The following is a 19,938-nucleotide window of genomic DNA, read 5'->3' as shown; positions in this document are numbered from 1 at the left end:
TGTTAAGTATTCACCTACAACACAATTTTTGACATAATGTTTTTATAGCATAACATTGTATTTGTCCATTCTATTGGACACTGTTTCCAAAGACAAGAAATCTTTAAAGAAGATTTGCCATACAGATAGTCAAGACAAGAATGATTCTCGGTCTCCATTTGCACCTGCTTCCAATCCAGTGCTCTGGAAATACGAGAACGCAGCGGCCATGCACTGGGTTGCCTCTGGGAGCAAGGATCCAGCAGATAGCCAGAGGAAAACGGCTCTCGACCACCGATGCTCTGGGTTCCTCTTCTCGTCCTCCTTGAAGGAGGACCAGAGATTTTCACAACCTACAGACCTTGTGGGCTCCCTTCTTGAAATCAATCAAGTATTTGTACTTGGGAAGATCATGAACCCAAGAAATGAACAGGGAGTGGGGAGAACAACTTTATACATTTAATATAATTATGGAGGGTGGAAATAGAATTTTTAAAGTCTTTTTAATGAAGCAAAGAAACATGTATGCAGGGGGTTTTTTTTGTTGTTGTTTGTTTGTTTTTTATTTTTGGCTGTGTTGGGTCTTCATTGCTGCGCACGGGCTTTCTCTAGTTGCGGTGAGCAGGGCTACTCTTTGTTGTGGTGCACAGGCTTCTCATTGCGGTGGCTTCTCTTGTTGGAGAGCACAGGCTCTAGGCGTGCGGGCTTCAGTAGTTGTGGCTCGCGGGCTCTAGAGCACAGGCTCAGTAGTTGTGGCGCATGGGCTTAGTTGCTCCGCGGCATGTGGGATTCTCCCTGGACCAGGGCTTGAATCCGTGTCCCCTGCATTGGCAGGCAGATTCTTAACCATTGCGCCACCAGGGAAGCCCACATGTATGCAGTTTTGCATGCTGATTTAAACTGACAAACTGCAGGTTAGGGAGACGTGTGTGTGTGTGTGTGTGTGTGTGTGTGTGTGTGTTTGTGTGTGTGTGTGTATGAGAGAGAGAGACAGAGACAGACAGACAGACAGAGACAGAAAATGGGAGTGGAAGGCTAGGTAAGGAAAGAATGATTTTCTATCTCGTGGGAACTGAATCTTAATCACCACTCCACACTCTTGCACACACTTGAGTTGTGTTTGTACTTTTGCTCTCCCTGGAATGAATAAAGTCACACTTAAAAGTTGTCACTACTCCCCTTGCCTCAGCCCTCTTTTACTTTCCTTCCTCCTCCCTATCTTGCCACGTGTTAGTGTGAATGGCTTTTGATGAGAGAAAAACAGAAGGGTTAGGGCACTGAGAAACTAGGGAGGGAAGACACTAAGAAAAAAGGTCAGTGAGGACTTCTCTGGTGGCGCAGTGGTAAGAATCCGCCTGCCAATGCATGGGACACAGGTTCGATCCCTGGTCCGGGAAGATCCCACATGCCACGGAGCAACTAAGCCCGTGAGCCACAACTACTGAGCCTGAGCCCTAGAGCCCGTGAGCCACAACTACTGAGCCCGTGTGCCACAACTACTAAAGCCCACGTGCCTAGAGCTCGTGCTCCGAAACAAGAGAAGCCACCGCAATGAGAAGCCCCCGTACCGCAACGAAGAGAAGCCCTGGCTCACTGCAACTAGAGAAAGCCCACACGCAGCAACGAAGACCCAACGCAGCCAAAAAAAAAACAAAAACAAACAAACAAAAAAAGGCTAGTGAGCCAGGATGGGAAGTTTAATTCAGCCTAGGACCAGCCCCACAATCCCACTGTCCAGGCACAGAGGGAAGCAGCTCTCAGCAATTCTGCGGCCCCGCCCCACCTTCTCTTTCCCACCATCGGCCATCTCTCTTGCTATCTGCTTCTCTTGGTGATTAACCCTTCATAAACATTCAACATCTATCTATCTATCTGGCCCTACCATAAGCCTGGGGGTGCAAATTCAAACTCTCTACACTTACAGAAATCAGGAAGGGAGAGCCAAAGAGCAACAGGTACAGTCTGATAAGAAGGGCTTGTGGCAGGAGCAGGGTTCTTTGAATGCTCTGAGGAGAAATGCTCCACCCAGACCAAGGGGTAGTGGGACCAGGAGCACAGGAGAGGAGAGGGAGCCAGAGAGGGGTTTTCCTAGGTGATGCCTGATTCGAGTTTTAGATGAGATGCTGAGGTTAGCAAGGCGCAGAAGGTGGGGCAATGTTTGGCCTGTTTTGCCAGCTCCCGACCATCTTGTAAGCTATTTCAGGGAGGTGCTTGGTCCTAAGCCTCGCAGGCAACCACTACGTAAAGCAGTTAATTTGCCGTATCAACATAGTATTGTAAACCAGAATAGAATTGCAGAGACTATTATGCTATACAATAGGACCTTACGTACTGTGTGTACTTCACACACTAGTAACCAGTATTAGCTTCACAAGATCTTTTCCACCCTTTTTCACCTCTGCTTCCCTCTTCTACTTCACAATCTGTTTTTTTCTGAAAAGAGATATGATTTCTGTACTAAGGAGGGAAATTAACTTATCCCAAAAACATCACCTGGGACAAGATCTATATGCTTTTCTCAAATGGATATTAGATGATATTATGCAATTAATTTATTTTTAGGAGATGCAAGCTGAAGTATCTCTGGGTAAAGTCTTATGTTTGCAACTTACCTTAAAAACTATGGTGGGGAAGGAGACTGGGAGAGACACAGAGAAAGAGAGAGAAAGCAAATGTGGGAAATGCAAAATGTAAATCATTATAGAGGATATATGTGTTTATTATACTATTTTTCAATTATTCTACAGATTAAAATTAAAAAATAAAAAGTTGGGAAAATACAAATGGGTTTCTCACTTGGAACAAAGTACTGAATTGGTCAGTAGTAGATTCCTTTCAGAGTCCATGTAAAAAATGCCTTTGCCTTCACATGGTGCATATCACCTCATGAACCTATCTCTGTACATATTTGTTTTGTCTGTATTCCCATCTCTAAGTGTCAAGCTGCCAGAATACAATCTCATATTCAGAATTTTTCTCTTGTCCAGTGGCACAAACCTAGATGTTCAGACATTTTAAGTGGTGAACACAATCACTTAATATTACCTTACAATTCTTACCTTATAACGAAGGTCAAACTCGTCTTAATTGCAAGGTGTTTAAAGCAGGTATGTTTTCTACAGCATTTAATTAAGTGAGCATTAAATCTAAGTGGATGATAAGCAAGGTCTGGATTTGGCAAGAAGTTGTAAGGGCACCTTGAATAAGGCGGTCCTCTGATCAGCTTTTCCCAAAGCAAAGCAGTCATTTTGCAGCTGTTCCATTAAAACAAACAAACAAACAAACAAGACCTTTCTGGTCAAAATCAGTTAGCAAAATACTGCACATTATATTGTCTGTCTTGGAGATTCATATTATATATTAGCAATTAAAAGTGTTGCAAAGTTCTAGTTTCTAGTAATGGAGGAGTAGCTTCTATTGGATAAACGCTTCCACAGATAACAACTAAAAGTTCTGGAAAAAATATTTTTTAAAAACTACCTGAAAGGGCTTCCCTGGTGGCGCAGTGGTTGAGAGTCCGCCTGCCGAAGCAGGGGACACGGGTTCGTGCCCCGGTCTGGGAAGATCCCACATGCCGCAGAGTGGCTGGGCCCGTGAGCCATGGCCACTGAGCCTACGCATCTGGAGCCTGTGCTCTGCAACGGGAGAAGCCACAACAGTGAGAGGCCCGCGTACTGCAAAAAAAACAAAACAAAACAAAAACAAAACAAAACAAAACAAAAAAAACTACCTGAAGACACTGCAAAGCAATGAAAACCAGACAGAAATTGGAGTACAGCCTATGTTTGTAAAAAGGGAATGGCACTAGATAAGTTTCCATTTTTAGCTTTTTTGCTGAGGGAAGACCCTGGTCTCTGTAAAGCAAGGAGGCTGAAACTCAACAGAAAACACTGTTTTACTTGGTTGAAGAACCAGAGGACAAAATTCAGTGTGACCACAGGAGCTTGAAAGAAGGGGGAGGATCCTGGGAAGAACAGAGCCTATAAGGGAGAGCCTTAAATTCTACACATAAACTCTACTCACATCTTTGGCTGCCCTTGAACTATATATGCATGGGTAGATTCCAAGCAACTCATCTAAGCTAAAAGAATTGAGCAGAAACTTCAGCTGCTGCTTGCTGCAAGATAAATAGTGTATAGTGTCAGTCTGACCAAGTTAACTGCCTATTAAAACAAAAGGTCAATATTCTTTAGAGGAATATAACAGAACACAGAGTCTCTTCAACCATTCACAATGTCTAGGATACAATAAAAATTGGTAGACATACAAAGAAATACCTAAATGTGTCCAAATTCAAGAGAAAAGGCAATCAATGGGAACTCATTTCAAAATGATCAAGACATTGGTATTAGTAAACAAAGACTATAAAGGGGCTATTGTAGTTATGCTCAGGGATAGAAATGGAAACATGCTTGTAATAAATGGACAAAGAAATTCATGCCAATACACATCACAATCAAACTTCCAAAAACAAAAGACAAAGGAAAAATCTTGAAAGCAACAAGAGAGAAAACAACCTGACCTATAAGGGAAAAACAATTTAAATGACCACAGATTTCTCATCAGAAACCTTAGAGGCCAGAAAGGAATGGGGTAACATTTTCCAAGTACTGAAAGAAAAAACTGTCAACCCAGAATTCAATATTCACTGGGAATATCCTTCAAGAATGAAGAGGAAATAAAGTCATTCTCAGACAAAGGAAAACTAAGAGAATGTGTTGCCAGCAGACGTACCCTAAAAGAAAGGTTAAAGAATGTTTTCTAAAAAGAAAGTAATCTTGGAACATCAGGAAGGAAAGACTAACAGTGGAGAGAGTACATATATAGGGTAAATACAATAGATTTCCTCCTAATCTTGGGTCTTCTAAACTTTGTTTGATGGTTGAATCAAAAATTATAATACTGAGGGCTTCCCTGGTGGCACAGTGGTTAAGAATCCGCCTGCGAATGCAGGGGACACAGGTTCGAGCCCTGGTCCAGGAAGATCCCACATGCCGTGGAGCAACTAAGCCCGTGCACCACAACTACTGAGCCTGCGCTCTAGAGCCGGCGAGCCATAACTACTGAGGCCACAACTACTGAGCCCGCGTGCCATGACTACCGAAGCCCATGCGCCTAGAGCCCATGCTCTGCAACAAGAGAAGCCACCGCAATGAGAAGCCTGCGCACCACAATGAAGAGTAGATCCCGCTCACCGCAACTAGAGAAAGACCGCGCACAGCGACGAAGACCCAATGCAGCTAAAAATAAAATAAATAAATAAATGTATTAAAAAAAATTATAATACTGTCTGATGTGATTCTCAATCGGTAGAGGAAATATTTAAAACAACCATAATAAAAATGGGTGGGGAGGGAAGGTAGAGAATATAAATGGTGTGGGGGGAGAGGAAGTGGATGAGAATATAAAAGAGTACCACGAGAGATCTTTGTGGTGTTGTAATAGTTCTGGATCTTGATTGTGGTGGTGATATCATGAATCTACACATGATAAAGTGGCATAGAACTATATACTCACATTGTTCCAATGCCAATTTTATATTATACTATAATTACATAAGATATAATCATTGGGGCAAACTGGGTCAAATACCTCTGTACTACATTTGAAACTTCCTGTGAGTCTATAATTATTTCAAAATTAAAATTTCGGTTTTCTTTTTTTTTTTTTAGTAGAAGAGGGGATATAAAATATAGAAATGTAAAATGACTTAAACTCTTATTTACTAAAAATGTATATAATTTTAAAAAATGAACAGAGCCTCAGTGACCTGAGAACAATATCAAAAGCTCAAACACATTCTAAATGGAGTTCTAGAATGAGAAGAGAGAATGGGGCAGAAAAATATTTTAAGACACAATGGCTAAAAATTTCCCAAATTTGATAAAAGACGTAAATTTATAGATTCAAGAGGCTCAGTAAACGCAAAGCATAATTTAAAAAAAAAAATGTACACCCAGGTATATCACAATTAAACTACTGAAAGCAAAGATAAAAAGAAAATCTTGAAGCACCGAACTGATCTCTCTGTGCTATGTGGCTGCTTCCCACTAGCTATCTATTTTACATTTGGTAGTGTATATATGTCCATGCCACTCTCTCACTTCGTCCCAGCTTACTCTTCCCCCTCTCCATGTCCTCAAGTCCATTCTCTACATCTGTGTCTTTATTCCTGTCCTGCCCCTAGTTTCGTCAGAACCATTTTTTTTTTTTTTTTTTTAGATTCCATATATATGTGTTAGCATACAGTATTTGTTTTTCTCTTTCTGACTTACTTCACTCTGTATGACAGACTCTAAGTGGCCAGGAACAAAAGACACATTACCTACAAGGAAACAATAATACAACTGATTATTGTCTTCATTTGTTTGTTTGTTTGTTTTTGGCCACGCCTCCTGGCTTGTGGGATCTTAGTTCCCCCACCAGAGATCAAACCTGGGCCCCAGCAGTGAGAGTGCCGAGTCCTGACCACTGGACCGCCAGGAAATTCCCCTGACTACTGTCTTAACATTATAAATTATTGAGGCCAAAACACAGTAGAATGACATCTTTAGGGTGCCAAAATGAAAAATCTGTCAACCCAGAATTCTACGTCTAGTGAATACATCCTTCAAAAATGAAAATTATATAGACTATTTTTAGAAAAATGAAACCAAAGAAGAATTTATCATCAACAGACCTGCACTAAAGAATTACCAAAGGAAAAAAAAAAAAAAAGAATTACCAAAGGAAGTTCTTCAGGATGAGGATAAATGATGCCAGATGGAAACAGACTTCAGGAAGGAATGAAGAACACTGGAAAAGAAAATATGTGGGTAAGTTTTAAAAGGTTATTTTTTTACTTCTGCATTTCTTCTTTCTTTTTTTTTTGTAAGAAGATTTTTAGTTTGAAATATGGTCTGAGCAACATGAGTGTAGTATGTCTTCATTTCTTTAAAATACTTACGATTATATAAAGCAAAACTTTTAACACTATATTGTGGGTTTATAATATATCTAGTTGTAATACAGATGACAAGAATGCAAAGTTGGTTCAATATTCATAAATTCATCAAGGTATTTCACCATGTTAACAGAATTAAGGAGAAAAGTAATATGATTATTTCAGTTGATGCAGAAGAATCATTTGACACAATTTAACAATTTCACTCATGACTTCCAAAAAAAATTCAGCAAATTAAAGTTCATCAACTGGATGAAGGTCATACATGATATATTTAATGATAAAATATTGAATACTTTCCCTTTATGATAGTGAACAAACTAAGAATGTCCCCCACACCAATTTACTGATGTTTGCAACATTTTGAAATGTATAAAAATTTAAGATCGAGTATTTGATGAATAAAGGGATGGATACATAGAAATATGATAAAGCTAATATAGCAATTGTTAATTATAGACTCTAGGTGGTAGGTATGTGAATGTTGTTCACTCTGTAATTCTTCAACTTCTCTGTATGTTTGAAAATGTTGAACAACAAGGTCCTATTTTATAGCACATGGAACTATATTCAACATCCCGTGATATATATATGAATAACTGAATCACTGCTGTACACCAGATACTAACACAACGTTGTAAATAAACTATACTTCAATTAAAAACAACAACAGTGGCGCAGTGGTTGAGAGTCCGCCTGCCGATGCAGGGGACACGGGTTCGTGCCCCGGTCCGGAAGGATCCCACATGCCACGGAGCGGCTGGGCCCGTGAGCCATGGCCACTGAGTCTGTGTGTCCGGAGCCTGTGCTCCGCAACGGGAGAGGCCACAACAGTGAGAGGCCCGCATACTGCAAAAAACAACAACAACAACAACAAAAAAAACACAATAAATGTTGGCTTGCCTGCCCCCGCAAAACAATGTTCATAATAAATGTTGAGGGAAAGTCTGCAAAGTCTTACATTAGAGAAATATGTTTGTTTGTTTAACTCTGTTTCCCAAGCTTCTTTTTTCAACAAAACAAAATAAACAAAACCCCTAAGGAGAATGTAATAAGCCCTGCAGAACGTACTCTGGAAAACACTTCCTATTTAAATTTAGTTTACACCCATTTAGCTTTTTAAAATAAGAATGGTGTTTCACATCCATTGATCTGTAACAAACCACCCCAAAACATAGTGGCTTAAAATGAGGACAATTTGTTGTTTCTCATGATTTTGTGGGTTGACTGGAGCTCACCTGGGTAGTTCTGTTGATCTCACCTGGAATCTCTCATGCATCTGAGCTCATCTGAAGCTTGAACATCCAAGATGACTTCTCACCCTCCAAGGTCTCTCTTTGGGTAGCCTTCAGGTGGTCTAGTCTAACCTTCCTCAATAGCATAATGGCTCAACTCCGAGAAAAGAAAACAGAAGTTGTGAGTTCAGTAAGAGTTTGTGGATCTTCACTCTAGTACCTACCATTAATTTATTTGAGTTGGCCATCTCCCTAAGACTCCTCCACTGTCTACTTGTGTTTCCTGTCATCTACTATCAATTCTTCCTCTCTACCATCAGCATTGTCTCTTTACCACATTGTTCTTGATTTCTCATCATTTCAGCCTGCCACGAAATATCATGGCCCTACCTCATGATCTAGACCAGGGATTGGCAAACTTTGGGCCTATGGGTCCAATATGACCTGCATAAATAAATAAATCTTTTTGGTAAGTAAATACAAAATAAGTAATAAGTAAATAAGTAAATAAAGCTTTATTGGATCACAGTCATATTCATTCACTATTGTCTGTGGTCTCTACTGGCTACAATGGCACAGTTGAGTAGTTGCAACAGAAACTGTGTGGTCCACAAAATCCATCTGGCTCTTTAGAGACTTTTTCCTGATCCCTTATGGCTCCTGTCTCTAGGCATTCATTTAGCTTCCATTCTCACTGACTTATTCTTGAAATATTTCCCAGTTCAAGTTCCTAGAAGAGAGAAAACCAAAATCCTCTGAAATGCTTATTCCTCAATCTGGAATGAAATGAAAGAGGACATTCCCATTTCATGACAGGCCACTCCATCGTGTGTTGGCCAGCTACGGAGAGGCTGCATGTGGGCAACGTGTTCTGTCCCCGCCTCATCCAATTAGCTGTGACTGAGGAAATGCAGGTAATATGTAGTCAGTAAAATGGAGCTGCCTGGAGGGATCGGGGCATGGTGGGCACTATTACATGTCTAGCACAACTGCAAATTGAACTGAATGAGCTGATATATGTAAAATTATATGACAATGTGCTTGAGCCATACATTTAAAAAGTGTCAAAAGTACTTGCCAATTAATATCAATCTGAAATGAAATAGTACCCCTGAAATTAATAATATAAATCAGTGACAAAACATGATGTAACTTATACAAATTCAATTCACACAATATCATGGCTCTATTGCATAACAGGACATATACTATTATGGTGTGATTATACCTACACATCATAAAATACCATTAACATTTCCCAGGTGGCAAAAAGTAGGTGAAAAAAAGACTAAATGAGGGACATCCCTGGTGGTCCAGTGGTTAAGAATCCGCCTTCCAATGCAGGGGATGCAGGTTCCATCCCTGGTCTGGGAACTAAGATCCCACTTGCAACGGGGCAACTAAGCCCGTGTGCTGCAACTACTGAGCTCGCACACTCTAGTGCCTGCAAGCCACAACTAGAGAGACGCCCACACTGCAATGAAAGATTCCGCATGCCACAACTAAGACCCAATGCAGCCAAATAAATTAATTAATTATTTTAAAAAGACTAAATGAACAGTTAAATTAAGATTCAATGGGTATTGGCACTACTTAGATGCTAATTATCCTTTTTTATTTGGAAAAAAAATCCAACAATTCATCCATTATGAATTATGTATTTTCTCAAGGATACATTACTATGAACACAGAATTCTGTAATAACCAGCACTTTTAATAGGTTTTTTCCCAACTTAAACTGCGTCTGCTTTGATTGCTTACATCTTGGCTCCCTTCCACACTATAGAGTATAGTTCCAGCTCAGATCCTCTATGGAGGACACCATGACAGTTTTGAAACAGTCCTCTGATCCTTTTAGCAATGTAAAAGGTATGGTACTCAGAGTACAATTTATAGAGAAATCTGACAGCGTTTTCAATAAGCAAACTTTTAAAAAATATTTTCCCCATTGAAAAACAAACAAAAAAACCTGGGAAAGAGACTTTCAGAGCAACACCTACAGGGACTTCCCTGGCAGTCCAGTGGTAAGACTCTGTGCTTCCAATGCAGGGGGCATGGGTTCAATCCCTGGTCAGGGAACTAAGATCCCACATGCCATGTGGTGTGGACGAAAAAAAAAAAAGAACAATGACTACAACTTCTTCAACTTCTTGTCTGGACAAATTGTAACATACACAAATAGCTTCCAAAATAACTTTTATTACTATATAAAAACAAAGTCAAGAAAAAATAGATGCATTTTTTTCTACAAAATTATAAAATATTCAGGCTATTTAATATTTTTCCATAAATGTGTTGAGATAAAAAGGCAAATTTAAACATAGAAATCTTTTCCACATAAAGTTTTCAGGTACCTTGTAGGGGATAAAGAATAGTTTTTCTTCTACTTTCCTATGTGTAGCTCTAAGACATAGCAGTTACAGCTTTCTGTCAGAGTTACCTAAAAAAGGACATACAAAGATAAAAATTCCATCATGTTGCAATAAAATTAGCAAAAAACTTTACTTTGGGCTTTCAGATTTGGCAGTTGTAGTCAACCGGTATTGCACTGGAATTTCCAACTCAGCAGGGAAAAGAGCCTAATTAAAAACAAGGCATCCTCTTAATTTTTGTCCTTTAGAAAAGCAGTCCCCAACCTTTTTGGCACCAGGGGCCGATTTTGTGGAAGACAATTTTTACATGGAAGTGGGGGGGTGATGATTCAGGCAGTAATGCAAGCGATGGGGAGCGATGGGGAGTGGCAGATTACGCTTCGCTCGCTCACTCGCCTGCCGCTCACCTCCTGCCGTGCAGCCCAGTTCCTAACAGGCTGTGGACTGGTACTGGTCCTCGGCCCAGGGGTTGGGGACCCCTGCTTTAGAAAACAGAAACCACTTGTCAGTATTCCTTAAAAAGTACAATTACCTTTTTTGTCATTTGATCGTAAGCTCTGAGATGCTGTTTCCAACGCACACAGCTTAAATGAAACCACGAGAGGAAAGGGAAGAAGGTGATTTGGAGGGTGGATTCAGTTTGACACAAGGTGCACAGGAAGCTGTACACTTTTGATAACATTAACTCAAAAAGTATATTCATCTGAGTTTCTCAATAAACCCTTTGAGACAAAAGGCTTTAGTGTTGATTTAGATGAATGTTAAAGCGTTTTTTTTCTGAAATTAGATTATGGGGTAAGCCAAGCCAGACTATCTCTGCAGGTGATATAAGCTATAATTATTTGGGAAGATTTCAATCACTGTTTTAGAACCGATACCTAAGGCTTTCTTCTCCCCTGTTCTTTTTGTGGGCTTTTTAAAGAGAAATTTTGGGGGGAGATGCTTTAGGCAGGACAAACCAGCTTTTGAAAGATAAAGGTACAATTATCATTAGAATAAAAAGCCCATTAAAAGAAGAGTCTCAAACAGAAAGGTTTTCTAGATATATTTGACTATGCATTGTTTTCATAAAGGTTGAGAAAGAAAGAGAAGAAGTTCCTATAATATCTGTAAGATTACCCTCACATTAGCCCACAAGAGGGATAAAATAAAGGGCTGAGATGAGGGGTGTTCAGATACTTCTCAATGGAGCAGAATAGTCTAGTGCCAAATCCATAATTAACTTTTAACTAATAACCTCTTTCTTGGCCTATATGAAATGGAATGGCAGCTTCAATCCTTGGGGCTGCCACTATCCCCTTCCCCCTAAAAAGCCCTGGAATTTTGTGCACCTCTATGTAATGAAATATCCATTCACCAAAATATGTTTGTGTGTGACAATGCAATTATTCCTTCCACTTAGCACCCTAACTGTAGCATGCTCTACGTATACTGAATTTATGTGTCTACTACGTGCCAGGCATTGGGCTGGGCACTAGGGATTCTTACGACACTATTGCCAATTTTGGAAACAATTAAGAAAACAGTGTTTTGGTGAGGGACTCTTGAATGGATATTGTGAAGCTTCAGGGATGTGATGGAATATAGTTTGTACTCAGTCTATGGAAGTAATTACCAGTTACCCTAAAAGGAAATTCACTAAGCACCAAAAATGTTAAGTTTAGTTGGTGTAAACTGTATGGTTTAAAATTGCAGGGAAACCAAAAATCAATCCCAAATGAAAAGCAACATTTCAGCATAGGCGCCACTCTAGGTTTTAATTTAAGTCAGCCCAGAGCCTAGACAGAGGCCTCATGCATGAAAACTGTCATCTCTGAGTCTTAATTCGCTACTGAGAACCAAAGCACAAGATGTCCCCGAAAATTCCACCCAAATCAGGAGGGACCCTAGCTTTTGCCCCCGGGGAAGGGCAGACCATGAAGTCCATCTCTCCTATCTCCAAACCCAAAGCTGTTCAGCAGCGATATTGTTGCCTAAACCTTTCTTTGCTACCAAGACAGATTTAAGATCAAAGGGGCATCAAGGTAAGCCATGGCTTGTTGCCCGTGGCAGGGTGCCCATGATGAATTTCCAGGTAAGGGTAGGCCTTTCTCCTTGGTTATTTGGGAAATCTGCCTTGGAAACAGAGCCAGAAGGTAAATTTTAACAACTCTACTGCATTCCACCAAATGAAGTTTATCCACGGGTGGGTCAAAACAGGTATAAATTAGCATGTAACAGAAAAAACAGCATAGTGAGGTGGTTAGGATCATGGACTGAACTGAGGTGCCAAGGTTTTGAATCTCAGTTTCACCACTTATGAGATGTGTGACCTTGGGCAAGTTACTAACCTCTCCAAGCCTCAGATCTCTCATCTGTAAAATGGAGCTTTTAATGGTGCCTACCGCAAAAGTTTTGTCTGGGGGTTGAATTAGCTAAGATTTATAAAGTGCTTAGAATAGTGTCTGACACTTAGTAAGTTCCATGTTTAAAAAACCCAGAAACTTGGGGAAAAGTGCTCTTTAAGGTTTGTGGAGTAGTTTATACTGCTTAAGCATTCAGGCATATTCTCATCCTAATTAAGTTTAGAATCTGGATCATAAAGTATACCAAACCCAAGGAAGCCTTGGGATTAAGTCAGTTTTGGAAAAACTTCCAGGTCCGACCAGGCAAGATCTTCAGCTACCTACAGTCCTATCACTGCTCCAAAATGCCCTAATACAAACCCTGGTCTCCAGGGCCAATCTAAGGATAAACCAGCTGGGGAGGGAGCAAAGGGTAGGCACAGGGAAAAGGGAACCAGTTACTTTCCTAAATTTTTTTCTGTGCTCTAGTCATGACATCTGTGTAGCATTAACCCTGTCCCACATATGCATGATCTGATTCCAAAACTTTACAACTGGACTCCCAGAATTAACAGAAAATGACTGCATGACAAGAGGCCAGGGAAGCTGCCAGTTTAACAGATACATTTTGATCATCTGTTCTATGCAAGGCACTGTGCTAAATGCTTTGGTCCTCAAGAACAAGGTAATTAACCACAGTTTACACCTGCTGTTATTTACATTGATCATCTCCCTTCCAATTCAGGTAAGTTCATAGGCCTCAACCAATACAAATGCTTTCAAGAAATCCTACTTTACGATTAGAATAAATATTGAGTCTGTGGAGCTCAATCATCTTACGGCTAAATAAGAGAAGCTAAACTGTAGAACTAATGGAAGTTATATGGCTACATCTCTAGCCCATTTTACATGGTGGATCTCTGTCCAGCCTCATCAAGGGTGATGTTTCTTTTCCTTGCTGCTGCTTCACTGTTTAACTCTGAATCTGATTTGTCCATATTGCCAAAGTTCATTGCCATGGAACCTTCCATTCCCTCTGGAGCGCCTCCGTTTGGCTGAAGAAGGACAGAATTTGGTTCTTTAGGACGTTTCCATTGTGGTCTGGTGACTATCCAAAAAATGAGCGCCCCAAACACCAGAATCAGAAGGCCGAGGGTATTTGTGAAAACACCTTCTGGTGGGAATGTACTGTATGCAGGATTTTTCCTGCAAAAAAGGAGAGAGTGTGTCCAATTACAAATAGGGTGATACACCAAGGGGGGAAAGCTGGGAGGGAGGGGGAGGATGAATTGGGAGATTGGGATTGACATATATACACTAATATGTATAAAATACGTAACTAATAAGAAACTGCTGTATAAAAAAATAAAATTAAATTTAAAAAAATTAGGGTGATACAGCAACATGCCAAACAGTCTTGAATTTATCTGCTCAAAATGCACACTGGTACAGCTTCAATGTAAATTCCCTTAAAGCTTGACATTAAGAAGAAATTTAAGATATGCTATAATTCACTCAATGGATTAGTATGAAATTGTTAAAAATCATAAGTATGAAAATAATATAGCATCTAAAACACCTGCATCACTTAAAATTTAAAAAATGATACAAAAATGTAGGTATATCATAATTACAGTTAATATAAAAACATACACATCAAAACGATTGAAAGGGCATGCATAACTTCAATAGTTGTTTTGTAAGAGTAGTGCAATTTGTTGGACTGTTTGGCTTTTCTTCCAAGCATTATTAATGTTATATCACATGTATAATATAATACATTTCTAAAATATTTAAATTTTCTATTTTCAACATTTAAAAATTTTTGTTACATTTATATTTGTCCAATGAACAAGTATTTAACATTTTGTAGCTTAAGAATTGCAATTAGGAAAACTATGCAACTTACAGGGCAAAAATCAGTTTCTCCGTCACTCCCATAAGTACTGTTGCAATCACTGTTCCAAAGACGAGAAGTCCAGAATAAACATGTATGGGCATGAGAAGTGCTCGGAGAGAAAGTGGAGCCCAAGGAAGCAGAAAGACAAAAAAACCTAGGAGAAGCTAAACATCAAAAAGTACAAAAGTTATCAATTAATTGTAAGTTTTAACTAATTTTAAAATTATTATAGAAGCAATATGTACAAAATGAGAAAACATTTCATATAGAACCAAGGGCATAAAATGAAGTTTCCCCATTCCAGTTCCACTCACTTTCTCGAGTATCCTTCCAGAAAATTTCTATGACTAAACAAGCGTGTGTGTGTGCACACATGTGTGTTTAAAGAGAGAGTAAGTCAGACATAGAAAACAAACTTATGGTTACCAAAGGGATGAAATAGGAGGTTGGGACTAAAATATACACACTACTGTATAAACAGCACAGATAAACAACAAGGACCTACTGTATAGCACAGGGAACTATACTCAACACCTTGTAATAACCTATAATGGAAAAGAATCTAAAAAAGAATATATATATGTGTGTGTATGTGTATATATATACAGTGTGTGTGTACATATACATACATATATATATATAAAAAACGGAATCACCTTGCTGTACACCTGAAACTAACACATTGTGAATCAACTATATTTCAATAAAATTTTTTAAAAAAGAGAGAGGGGGACAGTTTTTTAAAGTACAAGTGGGATTTTACTATACATATTTGTTCTGCATATTGCTTTTTTCCCTGAATAGTGTATCTTGGAGATCTTTTCATATCGATGCATGTATCTAGTTTATTCTTTTTAATGGCTGACATTCTAAGACTGTAACAAATTATTCAGTTCCCTATTAATGGACATTTCTGTTTCTAGTTTTTTGCTATCATTAACAAGGCTACAGTGAACATTCTGATACTTATTTGCTTTTTATCAATTTCCTTAAGGTTGCCAAGTAGGAAGGGAAGGAAAAGATTTTTAAGTCACTAAATCCAAATACAATAGAACACATTTATTCAGTTCAACCTAAAAAACTATGTGGAAAAAACCTGGCAATTTTGTTTTATGAGGAAGAAATGAGTTCTGCAGAAAATTCTCTCCATTTCCTTGATAATTAAATCCCTAGTGGGATACTTCTCTGCAGAGAAGACAACAAGATTATTACATAAACTAAAGTCTGTTAATGCTTTCACAGTTTTGTTTTGTTGCCCCAGACCCCTGCCCATTAAGTAATCTCTTCTCCTCCAGAAAATAAAGATGACTCAGTGACCATTGAGTTACTGAGTTTAAAGAGACTTCTTTTTCAGGTATCTCTTTGGTATCTACCACTCTAACAAAACAACTATGAGAATGAGGAGAAACACTAGCGTCACTGTTCATTTTTCCTGATTGATATCAAAGGACTAACGGGGGACAGAGAGGAATGAAGGCAGAAGGGGTGTGATGCCCTAAAACACATTTAGAATCAGAGTAAAGGCAACAGTAATGAATGGAAAGTAACTGAAAATGCATGCAATAGGCTGCTTTGCATATTTTATTGTCCATTAATACCACAGATGCCTGAGTATATTAGAAATGGTTCAGAGAGTCCCCCTTGGTGGTTCAGTGTTCCTAATTCTCCTTCAGTGATCTTTAGTGATTCTTTTAGTATCCAAGGGTAAGCATCCTGATGTACAGGTTGTGCTTTCTATACAAAAATGGGGCTCAGGTGAGTGACTGTCAAGGATTTAGCACAAATACATTTCTACGAGTAAGTCACCATATCTTTTCTGTGACTTATCCATGTAAATATATATATTTTTCCATATTCCTGTTATCCTGCCTTTCTATTCCTAAGATTCTTATTGTTTTGAATGATTCTTACTGTTTTCTCTTATTTCTTTCAGGATTTATCATGTGTGTCTCTTGTAATCCCATAAAGCTTAATGATCTAAGTAGATGGGACACCAGAAATTTGCATACAGGACCCCAGGACGATTTAACTCTCCTAAATCTTACTTTCCCCATGAAAACATTTTTTTTTCAACAACAGAAAATTACTTTTAAAAGGAAAGGAAAAAATTACAGAACACTTAACTTTGATTAAAAGGGTTCCAAATTATGCAAATGTATAATAGCTTATAAAAAGTTAAAATTTATATTAATCATTCTCTATTTCCTTTTAACCATCTTAGCCTTACTATCTTACAAGTAATAGGGCAACTTAAATCCTAGTGGACTGAATATTACAAAATCCTTAAGTTCCTTTAAGTCAGTGTTTCTTGAAATGTTGTTCATAGAAGACCTGTATCAGAAACTCTTAAGGTGTTTATTTAAAGAGATCCCTGTGCCACATCCAAATCTGCTAAATCAGAATTTCTGGAAGTAGTGTTTAGGAATCTGCATTTTGATGGAATGCCAGGGTGATTCTTGCTACATGTTGCAGTCTGAAGACCACTGCTTTTGATTCGCTCAAGTTATTTCAGAGATATGAGTTAAGTGCATTCTGGAAAATCCCTAAAAGTGAAGGCAGTAGACTGCTACCTTCAGTCTACAAACACTTATTAAGTGCAAACGAAGTGCTCCAGAGTTTAGGAACCATCATCTACAGAAAACTGCTCTTCACCACTATGGAGTTCTTAGGAGAGCTAAAGAAGAGTAAAATCTCATTTAAAAAGTTATTATTTAGATATGAAAGTGAAGATGTAGTATGATTCTAATTATGCTTAAATTTTTTTCTTAACTATATATTCATGGGCATAATAAGAGCCTAAAGGAAATAAACCAAAATATAATGATATCTCTAGATTATGGCATTATCAGTGATTTGAGGATTTTTCTGATTTTATAAAATTTTAAATAAATGTATGTTACTTTTATAATTAGAAATATACAATGAAAGTTTACTTTTAAAGTTCCTGTGTTAGATATCTGGGCTTTTCTCAGTTGATTATTATTGTCCTTTAAAGATACAAATGTATTTTACTATGCCAGTTTTATCTCACTTTATGAAACAGATGAGTTTTTAAAAAAAAGATATGTGTAAACTTTTAGACATAATAAAAGCTTTTATTTGCAAAAGTCATTAATGAGACGAGGAAACATCTGCTTAGCTAGCTTTTGTGTTAGGTTTGATTTGCTTTTCTTTAAGGGTACAGGTGGATTTAATGTGAATCAAGTGATTTACAGATTATTATATGGAGGCTCCTCCCAGCTCCTCTTCATTTTTCTGCTATTGTATATATAGCCAGCAGAGATTCAACCAACTGCTGATGGAAAATTTTTTTTTTTTTTTGGTAGGCGGGCTTCTCACTGCCGCGGCCTCTCCCATCGCGGAGCACAGGCTCCAGACGCAAAGGCCCAGCGGCCATGGCTCACTGGCCCAGCCGCTCCGCGGCATGTGGGATCCTCCCGCACCGGGGCACGAACCCGTGTCCCCCGCATCGGCAGGCAGACTCTCAACCACTGCGCCACCAGGGAAGCCCTGATGGAAAATATTTTTTTTAATTTCCAGAAAGTTCCAAAAAGCAAAATTTGAATTTGCCAGGCAATTTTTTACATAGCATTTACATTGTATTAGGTATTACAAGTAACCTAGAGATGATTTAAAGTATACAGGAGGATATGCATGGGTTATATGCAAATACTACACCATTTTTTTTTTAATATAAATTTATTTATTTATTTTTGGCTGCATTGGGTCTTCGTTGCTGCGCACGGGCTTTCTCTAGTTGTGGCGAGCGGGGGCTACTCTTCGTTGCGGTATGCAGGCGTCTCATTGTGGTGGCTTCTCTTGCTACAGAGCACAGGCTCTAGGTGCGTGGGCTTCAGTAGTTGTGGCACACGGTCTCTAGAGTGCAGGCTCAGCAGTTGTGGCGCATGGGCTTAGTTGTTCCACAGCATGTGGGATCTTCCTGGACCAGGGCTTGAACCCGTGTCCCCTGCACTGGCAGGCGGATTCTCAACCACTGTGCCACCAGGGAAGTCCCTACACCATTTTATATAAGGGACTTGAGCATCCACAGATTTTGGTATCCATGGGGGTCCTGGAACCAATCCCTCGCGGTTACTGAAGGATAACTATATTCACTCATTCCTTCATTTAAAGCACATATTTCTGGGCCACATCCCGAGAGTTTCTGACTCAGTAGGTCTGGAGTGGAGCCTAAGAATCTATTTCTAACTTCCCTGGTAATGCTAATGCTGCTGTCCTAGGGACCACTCTTTGAGAAGCTCTGTCTTAGGTTATTTGCAAGTTGTGTTTTTCAAACATAACAGCATATTTTCTAGGGGTAAAAACACCTAATCAGAACCAACTAGAATACATCCATAGTTTTTTGTAAAAAGAAATGACAGACATTCAAATTGAAGTCTCCTGTCAATATCCTACATTTTCTTGCTACACTGTCTTTCATCAAGTCCACCTGGCAATACCTCAACCTGGCTCACATCTTCAGGACTACCCCTGGTACGCTAGGTCCCACTGGAGTAAATCATGCAGTCAAGGGGACTAGCATCACTATAAATTCATGGTTATGATGCTCATGGCTATAAGCACTTCCGTGCTGCTCAACAATCCTCCTACTGTATGATTTATCAACTGGTCCTCCATGTTTCTCCCAGACACAAACCTCTGGCTCTCTTGTGTGCCTCCCCACTATTGGCAGATGATCCTACTACCACCTCGTGGGAAAACAGAGGCAACTTCAGAGAAGAGCCTCATTTTTCTGCCACCAAACGAAACAAACCAAAAAACCATCCCAAGCGAACAATTCCTTTCCTTCTTCAGTTGCAATGGAGTTGGTGTCCTCCAATTTTCCAGCAGTCTCCACAACCTACTTCTTGAAGACATAGCTATAAATTATTGCATCTCTCCAGTATTCACTACCTTTCCTTCTCTATGGTGCTATCCAGTGAGCATTTTAACATGCCCAAGCTTCTCCCAACAAAATGAAGTAAAAAAGAAAGCACCCAAGCACCTGACTTGACTCTTGTCTCTGACCAGTTACCAACCTCTCTTTCGCTTCCCCTTCTTACCCAAACCTCTTTATTGAGTTGTCTCTATTTTCTCACTGTAAACAAAGGAGGAAAAAAGAGAATTTTGCTCAATACCCAATTCTACAAGGATTAACCTGCTGCAGTCACTGACCAACAGACAG

The 19,938-nt window shown here is 39.2% G+C and overlaps 1 protein-coding gene across 2 annotated transcripts in view; it reads right to left on the bottom strand.

Moving 5' to 3' along the window:
* Positions 1 to 9,998: 9,998 nt before the first annotated feature.
* The window catches only part of CYBRD1 (cytochrome b reductase 1), a 35,400-nt gene continuing 25,460 nt past the window's right edge, over positions 9,999 to 19,938 (bottom strand). Inside the window, exons 3-5 of one of the 2 annotated variants that reach the window (XM_079924299.1) lie at positions 14,763 to 14,917; positions 13,763 to 14,059; positions 9,999 to 10,597 (exon numbers count right to left, since the gene is read on the bottom strand). In XM_079924299.1, the coding sequence (XP_079780425.1) occupies positions 10,594 to 10,597; positions 13,763 to 14,059; positions 14,763 to 14,917 (456 nt within the window). In that variant the 3' untranslated portion in view covers positions 9,999 to 10,593. Of the gene's footprint in view, positions 10,598 to 13,762; positions 14,060 to 14,762; positions 14,918 to 19,938 lie in introns of those variants that run through there. The other variant, XM_079924300.1, reaches the window with a different exon arrangement.

This window comes from Stenella coeruleoalba (genome assembly GCF_951394435.1).
Source record: "Stenella coeruleoalba genome assembly, chromosome: 6".
Classification (NCBI taxonomy): domain Eukaryota; kingdom Metazoa; phylum Chordata; class Mammalia; order Artiodactyla; family Delphinidae; genus Stenella; species Stenella coeruleoalba.
The sequence above is the reverse complement of the archived record's forward strand: the minus strand, read 5'-3'. Positions and strand labels throughout refer to the sequence as shown.